The 12,357-nt window shown below is 37.2% G+C and overlaps 1 protein-coding gene and 1 long non-coding RNA gene across 8 annotated transcripts in view; one reads left to right on the top strand and one right to left on the bottom strand.

Moving 5' to 3' along the window:
- The window catches only part of LOC135101029 (uncharacterized), a 34,064-nt gene extending 30,975 nt beyond the window's left edge, over positions 1 to 3,089 (top strand). For all 7 annotated transcript variants that reach the window (XR_010269002.1, XR_010269000.1, XR_010268999.1 and 4 more), the window contains one exon: positions 2,249 to 3,089. This is a non-coding gene — a long non-coding RNA (uncharacterized LOC135101029). The remainder of the gene's footprint in view (positions 1 to 2,248) is intronic.
- A 622-nt stretch (positions 3,090 to 3,711) lies between these two features.
- LOC135101013 (large ribosomal subunit protein uL11m-like) lies at positions 3,712 to 12,357 on the bottom strand. The gene is made up of 5 exons (XM_064004604.1): positions 12,143 to 12,357; positions 7,433 to 7,576; positions 6,236 to 6,425; positions 5,470 to 5,612; positions 3,712 to 3,932 (listed from the first exon to the last, which is right to left on the bottom strand). The coding sequence occupies exons 2-5, from the start codon at positions 7,565 to 7,567 to the stop codon at positions 3,813 to 3,815; spliced, it is 588 nt and encodes a 195-aa protein (XP_063860674.1). The 5' UTR covers positions 7,568 to 7,576; positions 12,143 to 12,357; the 3' UTR covers positions 3,712 to 3,812.

Below are 12,357 nucleotides of genomic sequence, written 5' to 3'. Positions count from 1 at the left end.
TCTTCTACGGAGCCCTCTTTTTTTATCACACGGAGCCACGTTTTTTTTTTTTTTATCAATCATTCTCTTCACTCTTCTCAGGAAGCAATTCCTTTCGAGACCTTCCTCTCTAAGCACATGACCCAACAACTTAAAGGGACATACACAATAATGGTATTACATACTTTTTCTGCCGGCTTTTTCTACCGATCTGTGATCCCCCACACAAGTCCGTCGTCTGAGCCGGGAAGAGAAGGAATGACTGGGCAGTGGACTGAGGGCAGCGACACGTACTAACACACAGGCAGTAAAATACCTTGCCTTCCTTACTCGTTCGCTCGTTACTGGAACATTAACTTTGTCATTTGTGGAGATAGCGGTCACTAACACTGAAAATATAATTATAGCACTGAAAATATAATTACACTACCTACATACGAGTATACATAAATAAGTACATAAATACATACTATATTAACCGTAACATTACATCTGTTGACTTTATTTTGTTGCATTAGTTTACTATATAATATATAGTAAACTATTGCAGCAAAATAGTTTATAGTATTGTGCATAGCTGGTGTAGCCTAATTAACCTCAAAGATATAATAATCAGATTGTTTGAAATGTACTCGCATTCCTATTAGTGGAGATAGTATTGTAGCTAGTGGTGGTGGTGGTATGTAGTAGTAACTAAGAGAGAGAGAGAGAGAGAGAGAGAGAGAGCATGATTAACAGTCAGGTGCTGATAACCTTCATCGTGTAGGCAGCTCTACACATTCCAGCAGTCTGAAATTATAGTGGTTCCCGGTTCAGTTGCCTCCTTTATTTCTAGAGGTGCTCCTGTTCAGCTTCAACAAGGATACCATGAAGCGATTAGCGTTTCACGATACACTCCACCAAACACCCACGGTCCCAGAAGGATTCCCCCAACATTGTATTTCCTCTTGCAAACTTGACCTCATCAATTTGTTTTTCCTTCGCCATCAATCTTCTCTCTCTTCCCCTGAAGAGACTGGCCCACAGATTCCTTCGTCGGCCAACACAAGTTCACTTAATAAATACATAAGAAAATCATACAAATAATAAGCTTTCATGAATTTCCACACCCAAGTCATGATAACCATTAGTCAAGGAAAGCGTTCCTAAGCACTCTCTGACTCCACGTATACTTTTTTTTTTTTTTCGGTTGGTGACTCATTCTGACAGCTTTTGGGTTAATGGAGCCTAGCAGGCTTCCCATAGGACTCAGTTCTCGGCATCCAGAACTAGTCTACACCGAACGCACATATCGAAAAGTTTTTTTGCATTTTCAGTGTAGGCTACTTGGGGGAAAAATTCAGAAGGCCAAGGTCACATCCAGAATAACGCATGGCGGTGGTCAGGATTGAAGGGGTATGGCTAAGGAGGTTTAATTATATCTCTATGGGTATGGCTGATGCAACGTGGCAGGTGAGGTGAGGGTTAGCGAAGTAATCCTCTCTCTCTCTCTCTCTCTCTCTCTCTCTCTCTCTCTCTCTCTCTCTCTCTCTCTCTCTCTCTCTCTCTCTCTCTCTCTCAAATGCCGGGAAAATATATTATAAAAGCACCAATTTTTTAGGAAATTCCTAATTAATCTCTGAAAATTTGTTGCCCTGTATTTCTTGACATTTCCTTATGCAAGGCTGGTAGAAATTACATATTTCAGAAACTGTATTTTTTGACGTATTAAAACAGTCAGGACCAGCAGGAGGCTCAGACAGTGTGCGAAAGGAACGGCAGTGAACACACCGGTTATGAACTTAGGATCTGGAAGGCATCTTTACTTTTATCCAATTACCGTGAACGTCGTAAATCAGAGAGCTCACCAAAATTATGACTTCATGACATTATATCAAAGGTTCTCAGACTTCATTGCTTAGTGGCGCACCAATCATATATCTTAGACTATGACGGTGCACCAACTCCACAGTCAGTATAATGTATACCTATCCTTGAAAATTACGCGGCGCACAGTTTGAGAATCACTGCGTTATATATACGTGTCATGCTAAAATATCACAGAGATTGGTTTGGAGCAGCGACTGTACAGATTAATGATAATAATAATAATAATTATAATAGTAATAACAATAATAATAATAATAATAATAATAATAATAATAATAATAATAATAATTACAGTAATGGTTATAGTGATGGTAATGACATTTGACAATACACAAACATACACACTATTAAAGGCTTTACGTACCTTTTTTGCCATTTTTTCTTCTTTCTTTCTTTGCAGAGAACTGCTGCACACGTCTATCCTCCAGACAGGTAACATGAAAAGTGCACCGCAGCCAGGCCTCCACCACACCGGTAGCAGACATCCACCCTGCTACCCTCCCTCGCTCGTTAATGGAAAATTGCATGTTATAATAGTGATAATTATGGTGGCTACGTAAATGTTGTCGGGGTTTTCAAGGGTATTTGTATGATCCTAGCAATAGTTTGACTAGGATTCCGCATCATAGAAAAAAAAAAATGTCCATAAGAACCTAATTTGTTACATCTGTGGCCTTCGAGGCGATGGTTGTGGTATTTGACATGAAATCAGAGCGTCTTAAGGGTGGGTTGATGGGGAAGGAACCCAATACGATATGTAATGTCTTATCTCATTGTCTGTTATATGTTTATTATGTATACTATACCAAACAGATAACCTTTTAGAGGGCAGTTAGGACCAGGCACCCACGGTTGCATGTAAACACACAGACGTGCAAATGAAACTAGTCCATAATCTGAGGAAGTTCTCACTCCTATCACTTAAGTTCTTTTTACTAAGCATAAGGAAAACAGTAGCAGTATCCTTACATAGTGGGCATGGGCTGATATCCTCCATAAAGTGAGCTGAGACAAAGTGCCTCCATGCATACATTTCCATCCAAATTACATATACATATACACCATGTGTACAGAAGTAAACACTTACCTCAAACATTTTGTTGATTGTCCTCTCTTGATAACTTAGTAGTCTTTGTGGGAGGGAGTCTGCCTGTGTTTGAAATGTTCTCAATCAATGTTTTATGAATTGTCCCAAAATGCTTTTTCATTGTATAAACAGCAATAAAAAATGCCAAGGATCATTCATGTGTCATTCAGGTAATGCATCAAACACTTCAAAAATTAAAAATTCATTTAAAATAAAAATAACTACATTTTGGATTCCTGATGCTATTAAAGTATATCTATGTGTTAAGTTCTTTATGTTGTACTTGCCAATTTGTTGGCAATGCTGTAAAAACTGGAGTTTTATTATAATAATGATAATAATTAAAGCAGCAGTTTTATGTTCTCATTTAGCTTAAAAAAAGTTTCACGGCTTCAGTAGTCAACTACAAACCTCATTCATTCAGCTCTGCAGCCCAAAATAAACTTCTTTTTTTTTCGTAGAGGGATAAGATTTTATGATTATATGTTTATAATAAGCTTTGCTCTGAAATCTAATGCTCCATCACACCTACATATGTATGTAACCTTAGTCTATATATATTTTTCTGATCAACCAGATTATCATTCAAAGATCAGAAAATATAAGTCCACCAAATTACTTGTCTTGGAATAGGTGAAGCCTAACAGTTAAGTATAGAACTCATAAATCTCATTGTACATTCCAATGGCTCCACAAAAGGTGTCTCAGACTAATATAACTGGTTCAAAAACATATGCACAAGCAGAATTTGGATTTTACTGAAATCATCAAACAACTCCATATTAAAATATTTAATACTAATCAGTAGTGGTCACAAGTGTTATGTACAGAAGCATGATATATGATGCAGTATAATATAAATATAATACACATTTGACTATTTCCTTAACAACTTTGCTTCTTTCTTCTCTTGCAACTCTCGCTGCTGGTCTTCAACCACCAATTTGCGTTCATTAAGGAATTCCTCATATTCTTTGGCGTCTAGATCTCTTACAACCTGAAAGAAATAGAGTACAATTACTTCAGGATGGTAAATGTAAAGTAAAATAAGTAAAAACTGGTGACAATCTTTGGTGCGAGTAAAAGACCATGAGATTTCTGTTAAGAAACCCTATATCTGAGTAAAATAAGTGCAGAAGCCATGCTTTGTATAACATTATGCTGCATCTACAAAAGTTAGCATCTACCTATAAACCAAGAACTGTTTAGAAAATAAAGTAATACCAGCATGGAACACATGTTTTCTTTCTACACATCAGACATCAATTCAATTTCTTGAAACACAATATTTTGAAGGCACCTCATACAGAATAATATAAACAGTATCCATCATAGCTTATACTTAAAGATAATAAGGGAATATATTAGTTTCCTTTTACATTTCTCTTTCTTCTGTACCCCAGCTCCTACACCTCCTAATCCCATTTAATTTAATTTAATTTTTTATGTAGGAGGGACACCAGTCAAGGGCAACAAAATACTAAAAAAAAAAAAAAAAAAAAAAAAAAAAAAAAAAAAAATATATATATATATATATATATATATATATATATATATATATATATATATATATATATATATATATATATATATATATATATATAAAAGCCCACTGAGATGCTGGTCCCTGAATAGGGTCTGAAGCAGTAGTCATAAATTGAAGGATAAGTGTCTTAAAACCTCCCTCTTGAAAGAGTTCAAGTCATAGGAAGGTGAAAATACAGAAGCAGGCAGGGAGTTCCAGAGTTTACCAGAGAAAGGCATGAATGATTGAGAATACTGGGTAACTCCTGCATTAGAAAGGTGGACAAAACAGGGGTGTGAGAAAGAAGAAATTCTTGTGCAGTGAGGCCACGAGAGGAAGGGAGGCATGCAGTTAGCAAGATCAGAAGAGCAGTTAGCATGATAATAGTGGTAGAAGATAGCTAGAGATGCAACACTGTGGCAATGGGAAAGAGGCTAAAGGTAGTCAGTTAGAGCAGAGGAGTTGATGAGGCAAAAAGCTTTTGATTCCACCCTGTCTAAAAAAGCAGTATGAGTGGAACCCCCCCAGACATGTGAAGCATACTCCATACATGGATGGATAAAGCCCTTGTACAGAGTTAGCAGCTGGCGGGAGTGAGAAAAACTGGCAGAGATGTCTCAGAATGCCTAACTTCATAAAAGCTGTTTTAGCCAGAGATGAGGTGTGAGGTTTCCAGTTTAGATAATAAGAAAAGGACAGACTGAGGATGTTTAGTGTAGAAGAAGGGGACAGATGAGTGTCATTGAAGAAGAGAGGATAGTTGCCTGGGAGGTTGTGTTGAGTTGATAGATGGAAGAATTAAGTTTTTTGAGGCACTGAACAATACCAAGTTTGGTGTTTGTTTGGAGCCACTTACTCTTATAAACTCTCACACAACAAAGCATCTGTCAGTGAACACATTATGTCTATGTAACTGTTTCATTGGAGAAAATGTAGACACCTCTGCTACACACTAAGTGTAAAATCCATACACTTTTTAAACATACAAGACTAATTCTGTCCTACTTACCTCAATCCCACAAGAGTGCGCTGAACCGATGACCAATTCACAAATTTCTTTGAGAGGTGTGAGATATAAGGGTGGATCTTGTTGTTTGATTTTGGCTATTTCATATACATGCTTTAGGGTTATTTTTCCAGCGATTTCTTTGCCTGAAATATAGTGAATTAAACATATGAATCACAAATGAATAGTAAAGAACATGAGACTTTGAATCTGTATACCAGACAAACATCCCAACCAAATGAGATAACTGATATGATGTATGCATGGAAACATGAACACATGGATGCATGGCTGCATGCACATGCGCGCGCGCCCACACACACACACACACACACACACACCCACAAACATTCCCTAAATCTAAATTATAATCCAACTCATCCTTAGGCTTCTAAGTAAGGGAAAGAATAGATCAGGCCGAAATGTGTAAAGATTGCACACAAATCTTTCTGCAATAAACTGACAAATGAACCAGTTTGCCACTGCTACCTCATAATGGGCCAGTCCCATCCCACATTTGACTTGATCAAGTAACTGGCCCAGATGTGAGTCTCACAGAGGCCCTCAAGGTAGTGTCCCCATTTAAGCATTTGTACGTGGTCTGCATTCATTTCTATGGTGCTCAAAATCTTTCACATCAGATCCAGTTACCTTTCTTTTAACTTTTACCCACTACTTTCCTTTCAGATACTCTACATGCACCAGCCATTGTAATGCAGTGATTGGGCAACTTTCCAATAACACCAGTTCTCATTCCTGCTGGACTTGCCTGGACTCATAGCACCTCTCTGGATCCCAGCAGCTTGCTTAAGAAAGTATGTTGATGGTGGATTGTGGATGGTGAGTTCATAAGAGCGGTCTGACTTCACAAGTATCCTGCATGGAAGTGGGACGCCTTCAATGAAATGTGCAGTACGGGCATTGAAATCCTTACAGAATGCTGCGATGTTGAGGCCACGCTGAGGGAATAAACCAAACACAATCAATGAGCTATACAATGATCACAGCACTACTTTCTATATGCACAGGAAGGAGCTGCTACACCAAACAGCATGAGTGTTGTGTTTGGGGAACAATTTTTCATAAGTAGCCTGAAATAAGCACTGTATAACAACAATAACAATCAATCTACTTATTTTGTTCATCTACATAAATAAAATAATTGAATATATCAGTCTTCCTCTAGCACAATTAAAAGTAGAGAGAATTTTATGACTTTTGTATGAATCCTCTCTAGGTTCCAAAGAATGTCATTGGCTATAAATCATGTGAGTAAAGAAGAGCAAGATCTCTCTACAAGAATACGCTCTCAATACACACAAAATTGACAGACAGGGCATCACAATTAGCATGCAATAATCACCAAGGTTTGTATCACTTTTCATTTCTCCTATTTAACTCAGAATATATTGTTAGTTAAACTGGAAAAAAAAGTTTGGATAATACTTTTTACAGTAAGAACAAGTAAAGGACAGCTTCTCTCCATAGGTTCTGTCTGCAGCTTTCATGGCAGAATTAAGGTAATGCCTCACATGACAATTCTTTACCATAAACAAAGGTAAGTAATCTATAAACAAAAGTAAGTAATCTCAACATCTTAACCAAATACTATATTCCTAAATAATCTTTATCAAAATGTTGGCATCACTTTAATACAGGTTTGAGTGATAAATAGAATTAATAGATATCTTAAAACTATGGATAGGAAGTTTTGTGCATGCATTTTGTTCCCATGCAATATATATATATATATATATATATATATATATATATATATATATATATATATATATATATATATATATATATATATATATATATATATATATATATATATATAAAAGACAATTAATTCTTCAGACTATGCACTTGGTTGCACAATTTAGATATTGGGTATTCAGTTTCGATCTCCATGTGTCTCTTTCAAGCCTTTATTACTGGCAGATGTGTAATTCTCTTGACTCACCTGTCCCAGCATGGGTCCAAGTGGTGGTCCAGCAACAGCCATCCCAGCAGGTATGTTGGTCTTGATGAGGTTACCATGGACCACCTTATCCACCACTTTCTTCATTGCCTTCATTTTGCTGCCTGCCTTGCTCATTATGAACGACTGAAAATGATAACATTTAGATATGGTATCCATACACAGTAGGGTACTCGACAATGAACTTGATTCGTTCTATTGTAGTGCTCAGTATGGCAAATGTGCACTATGGTAACTGAAGAACCTATGGGAAAAAATTAATTGGCCCCAGGGAACCAGAAAATAATATAAAAAATCCACAATAAAAAAACACAAGAAAATGAGCACATCTGCACTACTAAATTTGAAATAACACAACAAATATATACAGTACCCTCCAGAGCTTCATGCCTAGTCCTACATTCTTACCCTCCTGAGTTTCACATGTTATCACCCCCAGTACCACCCCACCACCACCACCCACGCTGCTTTGACAAGTACGGGTCACATTTACCTACTGTCAGTGTCCTGCATATACATATGGTAAATCCCGCCTAAGTCAGAATGCACGCTCTCTCTCTCTCTCTCTCTCTCTCTCTCTCTCTCTCTCTCTCTCTCTCTCTCTCTCTGTGAAACTAAAAACAATCCTAAGGATTGCTAAATAGAATGAGACTGAGTGAGAATGAAAATGGTATTATGTATATGAGTGAAAAAGAGTGAGAAACAATGAAGCAAAAATGGTATAAAATGAGAGAGAGAGAGAGAGAGAGAGAGAGAGAGAGAGAGAGAGAGAGAGAGAGAGAGAGAGAGAGAGAGAGAGAGAGAGAGAGAGAGAGAGAGAGAGAGAGAGAGAGAGAGAGAGAGAGAGAGAGAGAGAGAGAGAGAGAGAGAGAGAGAGAGAGAGAGAGAGAGAGAGAGAGAGAGAGAGAGAGAGAGAGAGAGACTCTCTCTCCCTTGTCCCTTATCTCTGACAGATAAGGGGAAGGGCAGTAATAGGTAGGGAATTTGAAACAAGACAAAAGAAGGGAGAGGAAAGGAATAAAAGGAGGGAGGGACATGTGGGTGATACATGAGCAGCAGCTTGCATGACTGGTGAGTTAGTCTTGTGAAGTTTATTTTGTTATTCTGATAGAAAAAAAAAAAAAAAAAAAAAAAAATATATATATATATATATATATATATATATATATATATATATATATATATATATATATATATATATATATATATATATATATATATATATATATATATGTAGGGTGTCTTGGGAGGAAATTCATATATTCTCAGAAATGAAAGAGTAAATTATTTTATTTTAACTCATGCCATAGTTTAAAAGTTACAGGACATTTAAATATAAACAAGAATCAATAGCAAGTTGCTGCATGCAGGCTGTCCTGAAACGTCCAGCTAATCACTGTTACTAAGCTAAGGTTATTTCTATAATTTCCCTACAGTTCTCCAAACTCCTGACAATTTTCTTGGCAAACTTACAGCCTGATAGATTCCCAGCAGATCTGAAGACTTAGGATTAAGAGAAAACACTACATGCAGTGGAAGTGAGTGACTTGATAATTGCCATCTGTTCATAACAACCAGATGATATAACAGATGTAACAGATGTAACAGGTGTGAACAAGCAGTTTGGATATACTGTCTGGAATAATGATTATGTCACTGACCTAAAGCTACTAATATCAGTACAACGACATTAGACAAAAAGGATTCAAGGTCTTGAGAATATGTTATATGCTCAGTATCTTATGGATTCGGACTTATTTATAGTGAATGGGAGAATGTTACAGGTTGATCTTATTAAGTGCTGGAAGGTTTTTTTGGTCTCTCCCTAATTTCTCCTACTGATTTATTTACTTTGGTTCCTACTATTGGCACAAGAGGATGTTGTTACAAAATCCTTGTTCATTACGGTCATTGTGATACCAGGCATAGATTCTTTTCAGTCAGAGTAGTGAAAGTCTGCAACTCCCTTCCTATCAATGTGGCAGAATCAGATTCTCTTGATAGTTCTAAGAAGAGATTGACTGAATTTTTGGGTGAATGCCTATTTGATTTATGTTGTTAATCTACCTGTTATACATTTTGACACTTGTTCTGGGCTTATAGCACAGTTTCCAGCCCTTTCTTATTGGTATACATTCCTTGGTGATTTTCTTTAAGGCTGGCATGGTAGCCATGCTGGGGTTCCCTCTAGGGAGTCCAACCAGGTAAGAACCAGAGGTAAATTTGCAGTTTCAACCAATATCCCCCCCTTAACCACCCCCAAACCTACTGGATCCCCCCATAAGCTAAACTAACCTGACCTAACATTTTGTAACCTCCAGAGGGGTTAACATTTTGTAACCCCCAGAGGGGTGTCCAGAGGGAACTTTGCCCCCTCTGGACACCCCATAAAGTAAACTAACCTAACCTAACATTTTGTAACCTAATCGGTAGGGCTTTGCCCCCCTAGACTCCCTTAAAGTAAACTAACCTAAGATAACATTTTTTTAACCTAACCAAACAGGGGTGGCTTTGACCCCATAAGGTAAACTTATTATTAATTTCAGACAGGGTAAAATGGGGCTAGAAATTCTCCAAACAGTGAGAAATAGACCCTGTGAAGGGCTATAGTTATGCACAGAGTACTGATTGAAACAGCAATAAAACTGAACCAGGTAAGGTAAGGGTGACCATGAAAATTACATCCATTATTAAAAATGAAGCAAGAAAGTTTATGTAAGCATGTATATGAAGTGAAGATTAACCATTATACCTCATCAGGCATTTATGTTAGACCCTGTCAAGCATGATCGTGGTGCTTTTCAAGTTCTGAGCTTATTTTATGCTGTACAGTTTGCTTATGTTTGAGGCTATCCTTCACACATCGAGGCCTGTCATTGGTCCATTGTTTTCAAGATGGTGGACGCTTGGCCAATCACGCCTCAGCTTTTACAATGGTATGTTTGTGATGTTGTGAGGGTGCCAGGTGTGAACGTGATGAATACACCAATATGAATGTGCTGTATTTTATAATTTTTATCAATTTCTAGGCAAGACAAGATACACATGTATTTCCATGGGTAAATAAGTACTTCAGGAACATATTATGATGCGTTACAATACTGAGACTTTTTATTTTCATCTTGTTATTGGCTTAGATAAGAGTGCGTAGTGCTGACATGATGGAGTCAGATGGGGAGGGTGTGGTGATGCTGGTTGTTTCTGACCTCGAAGAAATTGAAGGTGATGGCTATGCCGACACCAGTGAGGAAGAAGTAATCCTAGAAGACTTAGCTGTTGATGAAATCATAAGTGATGGTGATTCTGCTATTCTCTCAGCAAGCAGTGAAAGTAATAGTATTGACGATGAGACCAGTCAGTCAGCTGGTGCGTCATCTGCACAGATGGGAGAATGGGGGTCACTGCAAGATGATGTTGGGCCTCCTCCTGTTCCTTTTACAGGAGCCAGTGGACTCAAACATCCATCTAACATTGATGCCATGCCCACTGAGTACTTTAGAATGTATTTTACCAGTGATTTAATAGACAAGTTAGTTATGGAAACAAATAGATATGCATAACAGTGGATTCATGAAAATGGTGAGTACCTATGCAAAAAGCCAAGGTCTTTGGTACATTTATGGATGAAACAAGGTAAAATAGAGCCAGGAAAGTTTATGGCATTTCTAGCAATGATAATTAATATGGGGCTAATTAGGAAACCAGCTCTCAAGTCATAATGGGACTGTTCTAATCCCAGTCAGTCAACTCCCTAGTTCAATGCTCACCTCAGTAGGGAAAGGTTTGAGCTGCTGCTAAGGTTTATTTACTTCAACGATAACAAAAAAATTCCTCCAAAAGAAGATCCCGTTTATCAGTTAAACAAAATCCACCCTCTTATAGACCACTTTCAGAAAGTTTTCAAGAGTAATTATATACCAGAATGCAAAATTTCTATTGATGAGAGCATCATTGGGTTCCAGGGTAAAATCCCTAATTTGAGGCAGTATATGCCTAACAAGCATCTCATGGAATATCACCACCTGATGTTGATCATGACATGAAAAGATTGCCTTTAGACAAGAAGGACTGTACTGCTCTGCATGCTAAATGCGTGAGAACATGCTATATGTGCCCCAAGGGATTTTGCCCAGAATGTTTCCCAAACTATCATAAGAAGCTCAGGGAATAGTCTGCATACATTCTCACACCATATGGTATCTAATTTATAAGCTTTATTGATTTTTTAATTTTTTTATTTAAAGAAATAAAAGAATACCCTTGTAAATTTATATCGCCCTCAAATTTTTCATCTTTGTTTTATTTTTTATGCATATATAAGTTACATTTGTTTAATTACGATTATACCACAGCAAAGAGCAACTTTTAAGCTTTTTAATGATATATAATTGTACCAGTGTTTTTTTATTTTTTTATAATTGGACTGAACACTAAAGTACTCCAGGAAAATCTTTTTAACATCTGCTACCCGTTTTTATGTACGTATCTTTAAACCACCTACTCACTTTACCACGGGGTATAAGGATTAATAATAACAATAATAATAATAATAATAATAATAATAATAATAATAATAATAATAATAATACGAGGCGCTTCAACAATCAAGGTAATATGGCACTGAAATATAAAAATGCAAAAAAAAAAAAAAAAAATACTACTAATGTTAAAATTAGGTGGGAGTTCACCTACTTGTCACTTCCGACAATGAACACTGCTGGACAAGATACTGCAGCCCCGGTAAACTTGATGTACCAATATTAGGAGTCTCTAAACCACTGAAAGCTGCAGTTTGCCTTGAATATAAAGTTTGCTGGGATTACAATGGGGAAACACGGAGCACAGTCTGCACACCCGGAGTGAAGAGAGCAGCACAGCACTGTTTACAACGCATGCAGGGGACACGA

This window comes from Scylla paramamosain, chromosome 1 (assembly GCF_035594125.1).
Source record: "Scylla paramamosain isolate STU-SP2022 chromosome 1, ASM3559412v1, whole genome shotgun sequence".
Lineage (NCBI taxonomy): Eukaryota > Metazoa > Arthropoda > Malacostraca > Decapoda > Portunidae > Scylla > Scylla paramamosain.
The sequence above is the reverse complement of the archived record's forward strand: the minus strand, read 5'-3'. Positions and strand labels throughout refer to the sequence as shown.